The sequence below is a fragment of the Hemitrygon akajei genome, unplaced genomic scaffold, assembly GCF_048418815.1.
Source record: "Hemitrygon akajei unplaced genomic scaffold, sHemAka1.3 Scf000225, whole genome shotgun sequence".
NCBI lineage: Eukaryota > Metazoa > Chordata > Chondrichthyes > Myliobatiformes > Dasyatidae > Hemitrygon > Hemitrygon akajei.
In genome coordinates, this window is record NW_027332108.1 from 231,883 (window position 1) to 251,278 (window position 19,396).

A 19,396-nucleotide genomic window follows, 5' to 3' on the forward strand; every position below is an offset into this window, starting at 1 on the left:
GAACTGGCTGGTGTGTGGACGTAGCAGGAAGAATCAGTCTCAGCCCTGGACCAATCCTCCAAACTCCATTTCTCACCTGGACCTTCTCTCGTCCCAGATCCAGATAGGAGGACAAGCCCCGACGCCAGGCAGGAGAAGCCGACGGACACCATATGCAAAGCCTCTGAGATGATCCCAGGTAACCACTGAGTTCTGATAGGGGACCGTCAGGTACTCCTGATCACAGGGACCCTTTCTGACGCATCTGGCCTTTGGGTGGTTGGGGTCTGCATGGAGCATCTCCCCAAACAGCGACGGACATTCCTCTTCTCCCAAACTCCACCACTTTCAGCCGGGGGGTGGGGGGTGGGGGGGGGAGTCCTAGCTCTGTCTGCCCTGTGGAAGTGGTATGCAGATGTTTACGGAGAGATGCAGGAGGGGCGGAATTCTTCCACAAGCAAGGCATGGATACTCAAAAAGGGGGTTTGATGTTACAAAAGTTTGTGCTCATGAAGGGGACGTTGCTCACATTTGAGCTGGTGCTGAGAAGTTCTGACGATATTACAGTTGCACTCGGGAGAGACACAATGGAGGGTCAGAGACTGTTCATTTGGGTAGAACTCAGGAATAGGAAGGGTGAAATCACACTGATGGATCGTACAACAGATCCCCCAATAGCCATCGGGACATTGAGGAATAGATATGTAATCAGGTTAAGGAAATGTGTTAAAATAATAGGGTCGTTGTCATGGGGGGTTCAACTTCCCTCATGTAAACTGGGGCCTTCTTCGTGCAAGCAGTTTGGCTGGGGCAGAAAACGGGTTATTTTCTTTGGAGCAGTGGAGGCTGAGGGGAGATCTGATCGAGGTTTTTGTGATTATGAGAGGCTGAGATAGAGCAGATAAGGAGGGTCTGTTTCCCAGGGTTGAAACACCCAACTCCAGAGGGCAGTTATTGAAGATAAGAGGGGGTTAGGTTCAAGGGGGCTGTGAGGGGTAAGGTTTTTACTCAGTGGTGGGTACCTGGAATGCACTGTCTGGTATAGTGGTAGAGGCAAATACATTAGAGGCTTTTAAGGGACATTTAGATTGACAGATGGATGTGAGGAAGATGGAGGGATTTGGACATTATGTGGGAAGGAGGTATTAGATTCTGTGTCCTTTTGATTTTCTTTTTAGCTGGTCCAGTACAACATTGTGGGCCGAATGGCCTGTTCCTGTGCTGTACTGTTCGATGTTCTGTATGAGACCAAGGTAAACTGACTCGGCCAGTGTGTGGGAGACACCAACACTGGGGGCATAGTGGGCGTGAGGAAGGCTATCAATATCTGCAGCAGGATCTGGATGAGCTGGGGAAATGGCAGATGGAATTTAATGCAGACAAGCATGATCGCACTTTGGGAATGTAAAGCAGGCTCAGACTCACACAGGGAACGGTGCGGTAGAACAGAGGAATCCGGGAATACAGATCCATAACTCTTTGAAAGTGGTGCCACAGGTAGATAGGTTTGTAAAGCGAGCTTTCGGCACATTGGCCTTCATAAATAAAAGTATTGTCTGCAAGTGTTGAGATGCTATGCTGAAGTTGTATAAGACGTTGTTGAGGATTAATTTGGAGATTGTATGCAGTTCTGGTCACCTACCTACAGGAAAGATGTCAATGAGATTGAAAGAGAGCAGAGAAAATTTACAAGCATGTAGCCAGAACTTGAGGACTTGAGTTTTGTGAAAAGGTTGGATAGGTTAGGAGTTTATTCCGGGGATGCAGGAGACAGAGGGGAGATTTGATAGAGGTATACAAAATTGTGAGGGGTACAGAGAGGGTAAATGCAAGTGGTCTTTTTCCACTGAGGTTGGGTGGGACTGGAACTAGAGTTCATGGGTTAAGGGTGAAAGGTGAAATATTTGAGGGAAGCCTGAGTGGGAACTTCTTCACTCGGAGGGTAGTGAGAGTGTACAACGAGCTGCCAGCAGAAGTGGTGGATCTGGGTTTGATTTCAATATGTAACACAAGTTTGGATAAGTACATGGATGGGAGGGATTTGGAGGGACACAGTCCCGGTGCGGGTAGATGGGACGAAGCAGAATAATAGTTTGGCAATGACTAGATGGGCCGAATGGCCTGTTTCTGTGCTGTAGTGCTCTGTCACCCAAAGATCTCGATCCCTCTCTAGATGTCATTACTCTCCCTCTGAGAGCCGAAGCCCCCCCACAATATCCAACTTTCAAAGAGGACTTGGGGTCAAATTTCTCTTCAATCCATTCCACTGGATGGGGTTAGATTCTCCCCTTCAGTTCTATACGTCATGCGATGCTTTGAAAAACGTGTTCTTCTTTGTGTTATTGACCATGTCAATCTTTCCTGGCTTCAGCTAACATACACGCTTCCCTTCTTATTGAAATAAAATCTAGCCAGGGGAAGCAAGGTGAATTTACATGTTGCACAGAGAGGCTGGTGGTGGATGGGGGACGGACTGGTTACTGGAACGATGGGCAGGAGGGGAAACTGGGGTCAGCCTGGGTCCCCGTGCTTGCACAGAGAGGCTGGTGGTGGATGGGGGAGGGACTGGTTACTGGAACGATTGGCAGGAGGGGAACCTGGGGTCAGCCTGGGTCCCCGTGCTTACACAGAGAGGCTGGTGGTGGATGGGGGAGGGACTGGTTACTGGAACGATTGGCAGGAGGGGAACCTGGGGTCAGCTTGGGTCCCCGTACTTACACAGAGAGGCTGGTGGTGGATGGGGGAGGGACTGGTTACTGGAACGATGGGCAGGAGGGGAACCTGGGGTCAGCCTGGGTCCCCGTGCTTACACAGAGAGGCTGGTGGTGGATGGGGAAGGGACTGGTTACTGGAACGATGGGCAGGAGGGGAACCTGGGGTCAGCCTGGGTCCCCGTGCTTACACAGAGAGGCTGGTGGTGGATGGGTTACGGTCTGGTTACTGGAACAATTGGCAGGAGGGGAACCTGGGGTCAGCTTGGGTCCCCGTACTTACACAGAGAGGCTGGTGGTGGATGGGGGAGGGACTGGTTACTGGAAAGATGGGCAGGAGGGGAACCTGGGGTCAGCCTGGGTCCCCGTGCTTACACAGAGAGGCTGGTGGTGGATGGGGGAGGGACTGGTTACTGGAACGATGGGCAGGAGGGGAACCTGGGGTCAGCCTGGGTCCCCGTGCTTACACAGAGAGGCTGGTGGTGGATGGGGGATAGACTGGTTACTGGAACGATGGGCAGGAGGGGAACCTGGGGTCAGCCTGGGTCCCCGTGCTTACACAGAGAGGCTGGTGGTGGATGGGGGAGGGACTGGTTACTGGAACGATGGGCAGGAGGGGAACCTGGGGTCAGCCTGGGTCCCCGTGCTTACCATCACCAACACTCCAGTCCAACCACCCATCACACCGTGTGAGTCTGCTGTCTCTGGATCTGCTTTGACTGAACACTTCTCTCAATCTTCCAGTGAACGGGCTCCTGTCAGATGAGTGTGAGGAGATGATCAGCAGTGTCCAAGTGCTGTACCTTGGGCAGAACAACCTGGGAGACCCCCAGGAGTTAGAGGCCTACCTCAATCAGGTGAGAGATGTTGTCCACATTCATTCCCAGAGGTGGAGATTCTGATTCATGTGCCTTTGGTCAATCAAGGTCAATAATCAGTGACTCTCCCTTCCCGATGAGCGGTGAAACACCCAACCCTGAAATGGTTACATCTGAGTCACCAGAGACTCCCCGTCCTCAGTCACCACCCAACGCAGGATATAAGAACAGAATTAGGCCATTGGGCCCATGAAGTCTGCTCCATGAATGTGTTTTACCATGGCACTTCCTCCCTGTAAGCCAAACCCTTTTACCGATCAATCTCTGCCCTAAATTCACCCAGTGTGAATAGGGACTGCCCCAACACCTAATAAACACCATCTCCCCGTCTCCCCACCTCCACCCCATTATACACGACATCCAAAGACAAACTATTTACAGTGATCATTGTCCCCTCGTTGTCCCACCATTCCTCTAAATCCCTTATTCCTGTGTACATTCCTGTGTACTTACGGGCACGTAAGTAGCCTTGGGCAGTCGGATCCCAACCTGCCTTCCTCCTCCATTGGCAACGAGTTCCCACCGACCGACCATCTCCACTCATATCCCTTCAGCTTTGTATCTCCCCCATGGTCTCAACGACCATTCGGAACCAGTGATCGCATTGCATCTCCCCCGTGGTCTCAGCAATCACTTTGTGACTTTCCTGCGATCCCCCATGTTCTCAGCGATCACTTTGCATCTCCCCCGTGGTCTCAGCGATCACTTTGCATCTCCCCCGTGGTCTCAGCGATCACTTTGCATCTCCCCCGTGGTCTCAGCGATCACTTTGCATCTCCCCCGTGGTCTCAGCGATCACTTTGCATCTCCCCCATGGTCTCAGCGATCACTTTGTGACTTTCCTGCGATCCCCCATGGTCTCAGCGATCACTTTGCATCTCCCCCGTGGTCTCAGCGATCACTTTGTGACTTTCCTGCGATCCCCCATGGTCTCAGCGATCACTTTGCATCTCCCCCGTAGTCTCAACGATCACTTTGTGACTTTCCTGCGATCCCCCGTGGTCTCAACGACCATTCGGAGCCAGCGATCACTTTGCATCTCTCCCATGGTCTCAGCGATCACTTTGTGACTTTCCTGCGATCCCCCATGGTCTCAACGACCATTCGGAGCCAGCGATCACTTTGCATCTCCCCCATGGTCTCAGCGATCACTTTGTGACTTTCCTGCGATCCCCCATGGTCTCAGCGATCACTTTGTGACTTTCCTGCGATCCCCCGTGGTCTCAGCGACCATTCGGAACCAGCGATCATTTTGCATCTCCCTCATGGTCTCAACGATCACTTTGTGACTTTCCTGCTCGGGGTTCCCCGTCGTTACCAGAGCATAGGTTCCTCTGGTTTGGGGAAATGTTTTCCTCTGGTGCCCGTTTTCTAGGAACATTTATCTCCCATTCTGTGGACCGTCTGGTGTTTATGGGATATGATGATTTACAGGTTTAGAGGACGTGATTCCATTCGTTATGTAGTTAATGGTTCAGCTCAGAGACCCTTGGTCAGAACTGTCTGGGAGAGGGGGAGATACGTCTGGTCTCAGTTTGGGAGACAGCAATACACTGCACCAGGGAATCGGTTTCACAGGTCTGTGAGGAGGTGGGTTTCTGTGTGGTAGGGAAAGGATCTTGCCTGGTTTTGGGAGCTGGTGAGTGAACCTCGCAGACTGAGGGGTTGAGGGGAGTATCCTGGTCTGGAGAGGGGAAATCCCAGAATTTGAGTGGGGAAATCCCCTGGTCTGAGGGAGGGGGGCATCCCCTTATCTACAGGGTGAGGAAAATCTCCTGGTCTTAGGGGTTGACGAGAATCCCTTGGTCTGAGGTGGGGGTGTGGTAGAAATCCCCTGGTCTCAGGGGGATGAGAGGTGTTCTCTGATCCAAGGGGAATGAGAGGCATTCTCTGCCCTTGGGGTAAGGAGATCCCCTAGTCCAAGGAGAGTGGAAATTTCCTGGACAGGGTGGGGGTAGAGATGGGAATCCCTGGTCTCAGTTATGAGGAGAATTCCCTGGTACGAGGGTGAGGGGGAGGTGAATGCCATTCTCCGGCCTCAGTAGGTGAGGACGATCCCCTGATCCGAGAGGGGTGAGAGGTATTCTCTGGCCTCAGGGTGAGGAGAATTCCCTGTTGGAGGGGGTAAGGGGCATTCTGTGTGAGGGGAGGGTTTTTCTCAGGTCTGAAGGAAAAGCTGATTCCATTTTCCGGGAAGCTCTATTCCCAGTTTGGAGCACAGGAATTTCTCTGATCCCGAGAGAAGGTGGATCCTTGTTGTGGGATGTTTGGAGGAGCAGATTCTCCTGGTGAAGGGATGGGGTTTGGGGAGGGGTTGATGGTGATTTCTGAGGAATTGAATTTTCCTGGTGTATAGGGAATGTAGTTCTTGGTGTGAAGAAGGGAATCTCCTGGTGGTAAGTGATGGATTTTGTGGGTGATGAGAGGAGGGTCTCTCTGCTGTCCTGATCCCCCACACAGTGCGGTCTAACCGTGTTTCTTCACCTGTCACTCACCATCAACATCCCTGGTCCACAGATACGTGAGATACTGAGGGAACAGCTCCCCTGCAAGCACATCCTGTCCAAGAGCAAACGTGACAAGGGAAATAACTGAGAGGGAAGATCTCAGATCATGTTCGTCCAACGTATCACAGGGTGATGGACGATGTGTGAAGTGTTCATGGGTTGTGGTGGGGAGTATGAGGTTTCAGTGGGTTGTGTGATGGTAGTGGGGAATCCAATATCAGTGAAATATTATTAGCATCAATTAGACTGTGCATCTGTCATTGAGAATCAGGTTTATTATCAGTAACATATTACTCTTTCATCTTTCATTATTTCTCATCAATTGAATGTAATAATGGGTTTAATCCAAGCAATAAAAGACACATTCAGATTCCTGGGAAGTGTCTCTGTAATTGTTTCTGTATTTCCAATAATCCACGGTTACTTTAATTAAGGATTTATTTCTGTTTTACTTCAGTTGTGATGTTACACTCATTTATGACTGTTATTAAAAGTAATATCATAAAGACACAAAATAAATGAACATTCCCAAACAGCTTGCGGAGAAGGGAGACCGTTTCTGCACAATCGGTCTTCCTTTGCACGTCGGCTGTTTGTCGGTCTTTATTTACGTGTAGATTTTCGTAAATTGTATCATGCTTTATTTTCACGTGAATGCTTGTAAGAAAATGAATCTCAGGGTAGTATATGGTGATGTATACTTACTTTGTTAATAAATTTACTTTGAACTTTGATTGCAAAGCTGTTCTTTTCAGTATCTGAATCAGGTTTAATAACACTGACATATGTCATGAAATTTGTTGTTTTGTGTCAGCAGTACAGTGTAAGACAGAAAATACTATAAATTACAATAAGAAATGTACAGAATATAAAAATAAGTTGTACAAAAAGAGAGTAAAAATATCTTCAAGCTGATCATCTTGCCTGCAATTTCCATTAAGTACTGAAGACTGGTACTACTGGTTCTGGATTGAATTAATATAGATAGATAGATACTTTATTACTTTATTCCATGGGGAAATTCAACACAGAGCCCGCCTTCCTACACTGCTACACTCACATAATTCCACAAATCCTGAATAATTCTGAACAAAACCTATCAAATACCTGGAAGAGGCCTGAACTGCTACAGCACAGGAGGTTGTGGATCAGCAGCGGGTAAGAGGGATGAGTGGAGATGGGTACCTGCTGTGTTTTGTAACTACAAAACATTAAACTAATGAAAAGAATAACACGGGAGTGGGAATGTGAGTCTAACTTTGTTTTTTTACTTTAAGCGAGGCACACACGTATCACGTAGTAGCTTCATGACGTATGCAATACTTTAATTTTTTAGATAATCCTTAATGAATAATTTAAACAAGAATGTTTAATCAATAGTATATTTACAATATTACTGAAATATTAAATACACACCGTTCCTACCTGCTTAGCTGTAAACAATTCAATGGAGAATGCATCTCAACTCTCTATACACAGTATACTATATAATACAACTACTATAGACAGACGTCATGCAGAGTCAATTTCAAATTGTCCCATTCAGGCGAAAGATTGATTCACTATGGATGGAGGTTTTCTTACTCTTTAATGTCTTTCCTGACTAAGGGATCACTACACTTGGCAGGTGTGACTTTTGAAGCATCGAACCTCACCCACATTAGCACTGGTTAAAACATTTTCCACCCCAAAGCAGATGTGAGGCCTTTCTGTCGATCTGTGTGTGTTGTTTGTCACTGCAGCATGAAGGCAACGTGATGCAGAGGCTGTGGGGTGTTCACGTCCATCACCCGGAACTTGTGACATGACTGCACCTGTACCATAAGGTGAGGTGTCACGGGCAAGCTTCACTAGACAGTGTGGATCACGATGTGTGAGTGCAGTGTGTGTTGTCACCATTTCCTTTACCTTTTGTCCATTACCATCTCTTCCCCATCTGTGATAACGGGTGAAAGGAGTGGAGGACAGTAGCCAGGTTTGGCAGGAATTAACAAATCCTAAAAAGGAACCACAACTCTGACATGTCCTGTGGGCTCGGGGCATCCACCACTGCTTGAATTTTCTCAGCACACTTGTGTAATCCTTGTGCGTCAATGATGTGATGTTTGGTTTAAAGAAGTTACAGTTGTGTCATGTACTGGGTCATAATCTTTCAATCTTTTTAGCTCTGTCTTGAGGTTTTAAAGATCATCCTTACCAGTCATCTGGGTAACACTGAGTGGCTGGACAGCCTTGCAGCACCTGGTCCATCACTTTCTGCTGGACCTCAGGTGCAGATGCTCCTCCAAAAATAAGCAGAAAACCCCTTTGTAGTGTTTATGGTGAGAAACACTATGGACTCTTCTTTCATCTCCCTCTGTAGGTGAGCCTCAGCTAAGTCCACTTTGCTCAAGTGTTATCCTCCAGAAAAGTTTGCAGAGGGCCCCTCCATCCCAGGCAGAAGGTATCGATCTACTTTTGGTACTGGGTTGATGGTGATCTGAAAATCACCACAGATCTGGACAGACCCATTCTTCTCGGCTACTGGGACCACTGGCATTGCTCACGGGTTCCACTCGAGCTTGGACAGAATTTCCTCAGCCTCCATGTGATCCAGCTCACTGGCTACTTTATCATGGATAGTCTAAGGAACTGGTCGGGCTTTGCTAAACTTGGGTGTGGGATGTTCATTTAACACTATTTTACCCGTGATATGTTTGAGTTTTCCAATGGGATCCTTGAACACTGCTGTGGCATCATCCATGACCTTGCTTAATTCACTTTCAGTTGACTCTCACGGGGGTTGTGTTATTCCCACAGGAATGATCTCTTCTCCAGTATAAGATCTGCAGGCTTCAATTTAATATCTTTGAAATGGCATTCAATCTGATTTTGTGGAATTACTGGAACAGCTGAGCTGGTGTCCAATTCTGGTGCAAGCCACATTGCTTGTCTATTATTGGTTTTCAAATTGTAAAGCTCAAGAGTACCCAGTCTACCCAAGAACATCTGCTGCTGCTGGAAATCCAGAGCAACACACACAAAATGCTGGAAGAACTCGGCAGGTCAGGCAGCATCTATGGAAAAGAGTTAACAGTCCACGTTTCAGGCCAAGACCCTGCATCAGGACTGAAATGTCAACTGATGGTGCTTTTCCACAGATGCTGCCTGACCTGCTGAGTTTCTCCAGCACTTACATAGAACATAGAATAGTACAGCACATTACAGGCCCTTCGGCCCACAATGTTGTGCCGACCCTCAAACCCTGCCTCCCATATAACCCCCCCACTTTAAATTCCTCCATATACCTGTCTAGTAGTCTCTTAAACTTCACTAGTGTATCTGCCTCCACCACTGACTCAGGCAGTGCATTCCATGCACCAACCACTCTCTGAGTAAAAAACCTTCCCCTAATATCCCCTTTGAACTTCCCTCCCCTTACCTTAAAACCATGTCCTCTTGTACTGAGCAGTGGTGCCCTGGGGAAGAGGTGCTGGCTGTCCACTCTGTCTATTCCTCTTAATATCTTGTACACCTCAATCACGTCTCCTCTCTTCCTCCTTCTCTCCAAAGAGTAAAGCCATAGCTCCCTTAATCTCTGATCATAATCCATACTCTCTAAACCAGGCAGCATACTGGTAAATCTGCTCTGTACCCTTTCCAATGCTTCCACATCCTTCCTATACTGACGTGACAAGAACTGGACACAGTACTCCAAGTGTGGCCTAACTAGAGTTTTATAGAGCTGCATCATTACATCGTGTCTCTTAAACTCTATCCCTCGACTTATAAAAGCTAACACCCCATAAGCTTTCTTAACTACCCTATCTACCTGTGAGGCAACTTTCAGGGATCTGTGGACATGTACCCCCAAATCCCTCTGCTCCTCCACACTACCAAGTATCCTGCCATTTACTTTGTACTCTGCCTTGGAGTTTGTCCTTTCAAAGTGTACCACCTCACACTTATCCGGGTTGAACTCCATCTGCCATTTCTCAGCCTACTTCTGCATCCTATCAATGTCTCTCTGCAATCTTCGACAATCCTCTACACTATCTACAACACCACCAACCTTTGGTCATCTGCAAACTTGCCAACCCACCCTTCTACCCCCACATCCAGGTCGTTAATAAAAATCATGAAAAGTAGAGGTGCCAGAGCAGATCCTTGTGGGACACCACTAGTCACAACCCTCCAATCTGAATGTACTCCCTCCACCACGACCCTCTGCCTTCTGCAGGCAAGCCAATTCTGAATCTACCTGGCCAAACTTCCCTGGATCCCATGCCTTCTGACTTTCTGAATAAGCCTACCATGTGGAACCTTGTCAAATGCCTTACGGAAATCCATGTAGATCACATCCACTGCACTACCCTCATCTATATGCCTGGTCACCTCCTCAAAGAACTCTATCAGGCTTGTTAGGCACGATCTGCCCTTCACAAAGCCATTCTGACTGTCCCTGATCAGACCATGATTCTCTAAATGTCCATAGATCCTATCTCTAAGAATCTTTTCCAACAGCTTTCCCAGCACAGACACAGGGCTCACTGGTCTATAATTATAACCATATAACCATATAACAATCACAGCACGGAAACAGGCCATTCCGGCCCTCCTAGTCCGTGCCGAACTCTTAATCTCACCTAGTCCCACCTACCCGCACTCAGCCCATAACCCTCCACTCCTTTCCTATCCATATACCTATCCAATTTTACCTTAAATGACACAACTGAACTGGCCTCTACTACTTCTACAGGAAGCTCATTCCACACAGCTATCACTCTCTGAGTAAAGAAATACCCCCTCGTGTTTCCCTTAAACTTTTGCCCCCTAACTCTCAAATCATGTCCTCTCGTTTGGACTATCCTGGACTATCCCTACATCTTGTGTGTGTTCTCGTGTCACTCTTATTATGATCAGATTTTCATCATTGCAGATTAATGCTCTTTTTGTAACTACAACTGGATATTTATATTTTGCTCTTCCCTGTGCAATCCATTTATTTTTCTCTATCTGGCATGATCTATGTATGGGCAGAATTTGTTCGGTATATCCAGGAGGGATTCTTAAATCAATACGTGGACAATCCATTGAGAGGAGGAGCTGTACTGGACCCGGTGTTGGGTAATGAACCTGGCCAGGTGACTGACTTTTCAGTGGGTGAGCAGTTGGGGAACAGTAACAACAACTTCTTAACTGTCAGGATAGCGATAGATAAGGATAGGTATGGATCTTGTGGGAGAGTTTTAAATTGTAGGGTAAATTACAAGGGGATTAGGCAAGAACTAAGAAGGGTTAATTGAGAACACCTTTTTTCTGGCAAGTCCACATCAGGCACATGGAGGGTGTTTAAAGATTAATTACACAGAGTTCAGGAGATGTGTCTTCCTGTTAGAAGGAAGAACAGGAATGGAAGTAGAAGAGAACCTTGGATATCCAGAGAGGTGATGTATTCAGTCAAGGTGAAAAAGGAAAAGTATGTAAATCTACGGAAGTCAGGATCAAGAGAAACACATTAGGAGTATAAAGAAGGCAGATAAGAACTAAAGATGGCAGTTAGGAAAGCCAGGAGAGGCGGACCACTACCGGATAAAGGGGGAACGTTTGTTTGGTTATGGACAATGTGAATGAGGTATTAATGAGTACAGTACATTGCTCAAGTGATTACCAAGGAAAAGGACATGGAGGACCAGGAGATCAATGCCGTGTGTATAAAGTCTGGTTCGGCCTCATCTGAAGTACTGTGTGGAGTTCTAGTCAACCCAACCAAGGAAGGATGTTGAGGTTTTGGAGAGGTCGCACAAGAGATTTACTAAGATGCTGTCTGGTTTAGAGAGAATGTGCTAACTTGAGAGCAGGATAAACCTGAGTTGTTTTCTCCAGATCAGCAGAGGCTAAGAAGAAATCTAATGGAGGTTTATAAGACTATGAGAGGCAGAGATAGAGGAGACAGAGAGTATCTGTTCCCCAGGGTTGAAATGTCTAATACCAGAGGGCAGACATTGAAGGTGAGAGGGGATATGAGGGGTAAGATGGAGGGATACAGACATTGTGTAAGTAGGATGGATTAGTTTTCGGGTGTTTTGGACAGAACATTAAGGGCCAAAGGGCCTGCTGCTCTGCTGTACTGTCCTATGATCGATGCACTTCTCATAATTTCAGCAAGTCTCATCTTTAAAGCTCCATTGGTCTGGTGTACGTGAGTCCTTGCCACACCGGTAACACAATGTTGTTCAGACAGTCCAGCTCCGATTCGTCATTGCAATGAAGTTCACAGTCATTTTCATGTCTGACTGCAACACAATTGTGTCAGTGTTAGACACTGGGCTGAGTTCACAGGAATATAATGGACAGAGAGGGTGAGAGAGGGACAGTTCACAGGATAAATCCCTCCACACCAGCAATGTGTCATTGTTGGACACTGGGCTGAGTTCACAAGAATATAATGGACAGAGAGGGTGAGAGAGAGACAGTTCACAGGTTAAATCCCTCCACACCAGCAATGTGTCAGTGTTGGACACTGGGCTGAGTTCACAGGAATATAATGGACAGAGAGGGTGAGAGAGGGACCGTCCACAGGGTAAATCCCCCCACACCAGCAATGTGTCAGTGTTGGACACTGGGCTGAGTTCACAGGAATATAATGGACAGAGACGGTGAGAGAGGGACAGTTCACAGGATAAATCCCCCACACCAGCAATGTGTCAGTGTTCGACACTAGGCTGAGTTTACAGGAATATAATGGACAGAGAGAGTGAGAGAGAGACAGTTCACAGGATAAATACCCACACACCAGCAATGTGTCAGTGCTGGACACTGGGCTGGGTTCACAGGAATATAATGGACAGAGAGGGTGAGAGAGGGACAGTTCACAGGATAAATCCCCCACACCAGCAATGTGTCAGTGTTGGACACTGGGCTGAGTTCACAGGAATATAATGGACAGAGAGAGTGAGAGAGGGACAGTTCACAGGATAAATCCCCTCACACCAGCAATGTGTCAGTGTTAGACACTGGGCTGAGTTTACAGGAATATAATGGACAGAGAGGGTGAGAGAGTGACAGTTCACAGGATAAATCCCCCCACACCAGCAATGTGTCAGTGTTGGACACTGGGCTGAGTTCACAGGAATATAATGGACAGAGAGAGTGAGAGAGAGACAGTTCACAGGATAAATACCCCCACACCAGCAATGTGTCAGTGTTGGACACTGGGCTGGGTTCACAGGAATATAATGGACAGAGAGGGTGAGAGAGGGACAGTTCACAGGATAAATCCCCCACACCAGCAATGTGTCAGTGTTGGACACTGGGCTGAGTTCACAGGAATATAATGGACAGAGAGAGTGAGAGAGGGACAGTTCACAGGATAAATCCCTCCACACCAGCAATGTGTCAGTGTTAGACACTGGGCTGAGTTCACAGGAATATAATGGACAGAGAGGGTGAGAGAGTGACAGTTCACAGGATAAATCCCCCCACACCAGCAATGTGTCAGTGTTGGACACTGGGCTGAGTTCACAGGAATATAATGGACAGAGAGGGTGAGAGAAAGACCGTTCACAGGTTAAATCCCTCCACACCAGCAATGTGTCAGTGTTGGACACTGGGCTGAGTTCACAGGAATATAATGGACAGAGAGGGTGAGAGAGGGACAGTTCACAGAATAAATCCCCCCACACCAGCAATGTGTCAGTGTTAGACACTGGGCTGAGTTCACAGGAATATAATGGACAGAGAGGGTGAGACAGGGGCAGTTCACAGGATAAATCCCCCCACACCAGCAATGTGTCAGTGTTGGACACTGGGCTGAATTCACAGGAATATAATGGACAGAGAGGGTGAGAGAGGGACAGTTCACAGGATAAATCCCCCCACACCAGCAATGTGTCAGTGTTGGACACTGGGCTGAGTTCACAGGAATATAATGGACAGAGAGGGTGAGAGAGGGACAGTTCACAGGATAAATCCCCCCACACCAGCAATGTGTCAGTGTTGGACACTGGGCTGAGTTTACAGGAATATAATGGACAGAGAGGGTGAGAGAAGGACAGTTCACAGGATAAATCCCCCCACACCAGCAATGTGTCAGTGTTGGACACTGGGCTGAATTCACAGGTCAGTTAATCTCCCCGTCGCGCGAGCCGCAACTTCCGTCCTGTCATTGGTCAATTCACCCACTCGCCGCGCGCACTTCACCCTACGTCACTGCTCAGGTAACTCCGCCCACCCCCGAGTTCCGTCTTTGTTCAGGTAAACTGTTGGCACGCGAGCTCCTCCCTCCGCCTCCGGTCGATTCGTTTGCCCGGAGCGCGAGCCCCACCTTCCTCGCTTCTTTATTGGTCGGTCAGTCCGCCAATCCTGCTAACCCCACCACCCTCCTTCCTTCATTGGTCGATTGATCGAGCCCCCCCTGAGGGTATCGGAGTGTCTGTTTGGAGCATCTGAGGATCAGGGAGGGTCAGAAGGTGAGGAGGGTCTCGGCGAGGGCGGGTCTGAAAGTGAGCAGGGTCTCAGTGGGGGAGAGTCTGATAGTGATAAGGGTTTCATTGAGGGAGGGAATGAGGGTGAGGAGGGTCTCGCTGAGGGAGGGTCTGAGGGTGTCGGTGAGGGAGGGAATGAGGATGAGGAGGGTCTGATGTTGAGGGAAGGTCTCAGTGAGAGGGGGTCTGAGGTTGAGCAGTGTCGGTGAGGAGGGTGTTGATTCGGGAGGATCTGATGGTGAGGTAGCATCTCGGTGAGGGAGGGTCTGAAGCTGAGGTGGGTCGTGGACCATGGGAGCTCTTTAGGATGAGTGATGTTCTGAATAGTTCCTGAGGTAGAGATGGGTCTGCAGTGAGGGAACACTCCAGGGTGAGGGATGGATTGAGGGAACTCATGAGGTAAGCAGATGGGCTCTATGATCTCCTGAGGTAGTGGGATTGACTGAGGTGAGGGATGGGTCCGAGGGAGTTCCTGAGGTCGAGGGACCATCTGACTTGAGAGATCTCCATAGGATGAGAGATGGCCAGGTTTGAGCGACAGACTTGAGGGAGCTTCTGAGGTAGCAGGGTAGTCGGTGCGAGGGGGCTCCTGAGGCTGAGGGACGGTGTGTTTAGAGGGAGCTCCTGAGGCTGAGGGACGGTGTGTTTAGAGGGAGCTCCCGAGGTTGAGGGACGGTGTGTTGAGAGGGAGCTCCCGAGGGTGAGGGACAGTGTGTTGAGAGGGAGCTCCTGGGGGTGAGGGACGGTGTGTTTAGAGGGAGCTCCTGAGGCTGAGGGACGGTGTGTTTAGAGGGAGCTCCCGAGGTTGAGGGATGGTGTGTTGAGAGGGAGCTCCCGAGGGTGAGGGACAGTGTGTTGAGAGGGAGTTCCCGAGGGTGAGGGACAGTGTGTTGAGAGGGAGCTCCCGAGGGTGGGGGACGGTGTGTTGAGAGGGAGCTTCCGAGGGTGAGGGATGAGTCTGAGGTGGGCAGAGTCCCAATGGTCAGAGTTCACTGATGACGGGTCTGTTACAGGAAGGTGTCAGACTGAGAGCGATGGACTCTCCGTGTCAGAGGCAGAGGGAACGTCTGGTGAGGAGCCACAGGGGATCATTGAACAACAGATGGAAACCAGGCTGAGGTGAGAGATGGAGCTGAGACTGGGAGGGTGAACATTTCCTCTGGTCTCACTCCCCACTGAGATATCACTGCTGTCCCATCCCTGCCCCAGCAGCAGGAACTGTGGTCTCGGGGTGTCCAGGGCCACCAATGTTAGAGACAGTGGGTCTGTGGTCTGCAGATAGGCCATCGTCCGATCCTTACTGGTTGTGAGGAAGGTGAAGAACCAGTGATTGAAAGTGAGGATCCAGCTGAGGATCAAGTATCAGAGAGGCTCATTGCATGCAGAGGAGAGAGAATCCTGGAGCTGTGGCAGAGACTCTGTCAGGGTCATCAGGTATCTCCTCATGGTGGAAAGGGTGGAGCGTACAATACGTAGGGAGAAGCAGCAAGAGAAGCAGTCAATTGAACGTGGGGCTGGGGAACGGCTTTATATGCTCCTGGTCTGTCAGTATAAACCAGGTCCAGTGTATTTTCACCTCTGGTACCAAAACCAACATGCTGGTGGAATTTAGGCAGATGACAGGTCAAAATTGCAATCACTGGGATAGGGTGAAGTTTGTCTTTAAACTAAATAATAGGTTCAACATTTCAACAGTTTGGAAAGTGAGGATGAAGTAAAAGGGAAGGAGAGTGCAGGAGGGGTTACAAAAGTCTCCAGAAAGGGATATAAATTTAACTTCTGGTAACATGGGGGTAAAATTGAAAAGGGTGATGGACACAGCACTGAAAGTGTTATCTTTTAATACTCAGGTATAATGTCGTGGGCATCACTGAGTCGTGGTTGGGAGTTTAACATACATATTGTATCGAATGGATAGGAGGATAAGCAGAAGGTTGGGGTGGAAATTGAATTCTGAGAGAGAGTTGGCATAGGATATGTACAATCCTTGTGAGTAAAATTCAGAATCTACAATGGTAAAAAGACCCTGATGAGAGTTGTATCATACTGACACAGTGTTGTCAAGAAAACAACCTCTCCCTCAGTGTCACAAAAACAAAGGAGCTGGTTGTGGACTACAGGAGGAATGGAGACAGGCTATTCCATATTGACATCAATAGATCTGGGGTTCAGAGGGTGAACAATTTTAGATTCCTTGGCATAAACATCACCGAGGATCTCACATGGTCTGTACATACCAGCTGTGTGTATGTACACAACAGCGCCTCTTTCACCCCAGACGGTTGAAGAAGTTTGGTATGGACCCACAAATCCTACGAACTTTCTACAGGGGCACAATTGAGAGCATCCTGACTGGCTGCATCACTGCCTGGTATGGGAACTGTACTTCCCTCAATCGCAGGACTCTGCAGAGAGTGGTGTGGACAGCCCAGCGCATCTGTAAATGTGAACTTCCCACCATTCAGGGCATTTACAGTGACAGGTGTGTAAAAAGGGCCCAAAGGTTCATTGGGGACCCGAGTCACCACAACTACAAACTGTTCCAGCTACTACCATCCGGGAAATGGTACCACAGCATAAAAGCCAGGACCAACAGGCTCTGGGCCAGATTCTTCCACCAGACCATCAGACTGATTAATTCACGCTGATACAACTGTATTTCTATGTTATATTGACTGTCCTGGTGTACATAATATTTATTATAAATTAGTATAAATTGCACATTTAGATAGAGACGTAACATAAGTGTAGCATCTGTGCCCCCAATTTACCCCCGTTCACCTAAGGTGCAATACTTTGGTGTAAACACGGTGTAATGCCCCCCCCAGTACACACTCGCAACACAAATATCAGACAATACACCAAAGGCGAGTAAATAATTACAACTTTATAGTTATTTCCTAGTGATGGGTTAGTAGAAACAGATAACCTAAAAACACCAAATCAGTAAGTTTATCAGTTTGTGCACATAATATTTTAATACGTTGGAGCTCACGCCTCCGGTTCCATCCACAACGACCTTCCGAGCCTTCGGCCACCGTCCGAACCGCCGACGTCCAGTATCCACTGTCCTGGAACCGCTGTCCGCTCCTCACACGTCATCCTCCTCGCTCGCCTCCCGAAAAAAGACCGTGAACTCCTGCTCAGCTCACAGATACAAGATAGTATAACAATTCTCCATTGGCTAGTTCCCCCCTTAGCTACAGTTATAACCCAAACATTCCAGATACAGAAATCCATTACAGCATTAAGTAACATTACAGAGAAGCCATTTTATTATAACAATACAAAGAAGCCATTTTGTTAGCCTGAACAGTTAACACCACAGTTACTGAGAGCCCTACATAAGACTTTTACTCGTGTATATGAAGGTTGTAAGTTGTAAGGTCAATTCCAATTCAGTTTACACAGGCCTCAGAACAGTAACTAGGATGTAGACTACAAATTGCAACAGGAGATAGAAAGGGCATGTAAAAAGGACAATGTAACGATAACCATGGGGATTTCAATTTGCAGGTAGATTGGGAAAATCATGTTGGCGTTGGATCCCAAAAGAAGGAATTTGTAGAATGCCTATGAGATGGCTTTTTAAAGCAGCTCTTGGTTGAGCCCACCAGGGAAAAGACGCCTGGATTTGGTATTGTGTAATGATGCAGAGATCATGATATGATAGAATTCACCCTGCAGTCTAAGAGGGAGAAGCTAAAATCAGATGTATCAGTATTACAGTGGAGTAAAGGGAACTACAGAGGCATGAGAGAGGAGCTGGCCAAAGTTGATTGGAAGCGGACATTAGTAGAGATGATGGCAGAGCAGCAATGGCTGGAGTTTCTGGGAGTAATTTAGAAATGCAGGATAGATAAATACCAAAGATAAAGAAATATTGCAAAGGGAAGATGAGGCAACTGTGGCTGCAAAGGGAAATCAATGAGAGCATAAGATCGAAAGCAAGGGCATTCAGTAAATCAATAATTAGTGGGAAGCTGGAGGGTTTTAAAAAGTAAATGAAGGCTATAAAAAAGCAATAATGAGAAAAGATGGAATGTGAAGGTTTATTAGCCAGTAATTTAAAAGAAGAAAACAAAAGGTTTTTCAGGTATGCAAAAAGTAAAATAGAGACAAGTGGAAAATGACACTGGAGAGGTCATAATGCAGTATTAAGAAAGGCGGACAAACTTAATAAGTATTTTGTATTTGCCTTCACTGTGAAAGACACCATCAGTCTGCCAGAAATTCGAGTGTCAGGGGGCAGAAGTCAGTGTAGTTGCAATTATGAAGGAGAAGGTGCTTGGGTAGGTGAAAGGTCTGAAAGTCGATAAGTCACCTGGACCAGATAGACTACACCCCAGGGTTCTGAAAGAGGTGGCTGAAATGATTGTGGAGGCATTAGTAGTGATCTTTCAACAATCACTAGATTCTGGGATGGTTTGGGAGGAATGGGAAATTGTAAATGTCACTCCACTCTTTAAGAAGGGTGGGGGGCAAACAACAGGAAATCATTGGCAACAAAAACACACAGATTGAGAACAATAGACTGTTCATTTCACTCACGCAGGTATCACGTGTTGAAAGCCACAGATGCAAATTCACCCACTAACAGAACTGAGAGGAGTTCCTGGAATAGGGTGCTGAGCTGATACGGAGAGTGAGACAGAAAGGTGGGGGGGAGTGGGTCGGTGGTGAGAGTTGGTCAGAGAGATGCCCATGTAGTTTGTGGGGCTGAATATTCAGTTTCTCTGCAAAACGTTCCAGATTATTCACTCTGCTTCTGTGGCCATTACAGTTCCAATAGGAACATCCCTCTGGCTAATTCTGCCCTGTTCTGTTCTCCTGTTTGCCACCGGATGCAAACAGAC

At 47.7% G+C, this 19,396-nt stretch overlaps 1 protein-coding gene across 1 annotated transcript in view; it reads left to right on the forward strand.

Annotated features, from left to right (window-relative positions):
* The window catches only part of LOC140724452 (uncharacterized), a 40,019-nt gene extending 33,251 nt beyond the window's left edge, over positions 1-6,768 (forward strand). Inside the window, exons 5-7 of the mRNA XM_073038905.1 lie at positions 98-178; positions 3,435-3,547; positions 6,086-6,768. Of these exons, the coding sequence (XP_072895006.1) occupies positions 98-178; positions 3,435-3,547; positions 6,086-6,163 (272 nt within the window). The 3' untranslated portion in view covers positions 6,164-6,768. The remainder of the gene's footprint in view (positions 1-97; positions 179-3,434; positions 3,548-6,085) is intronic.
* The last annotated feature ends 12,628 nt before the right edge of the window (positions 6,769-19,396 follow it).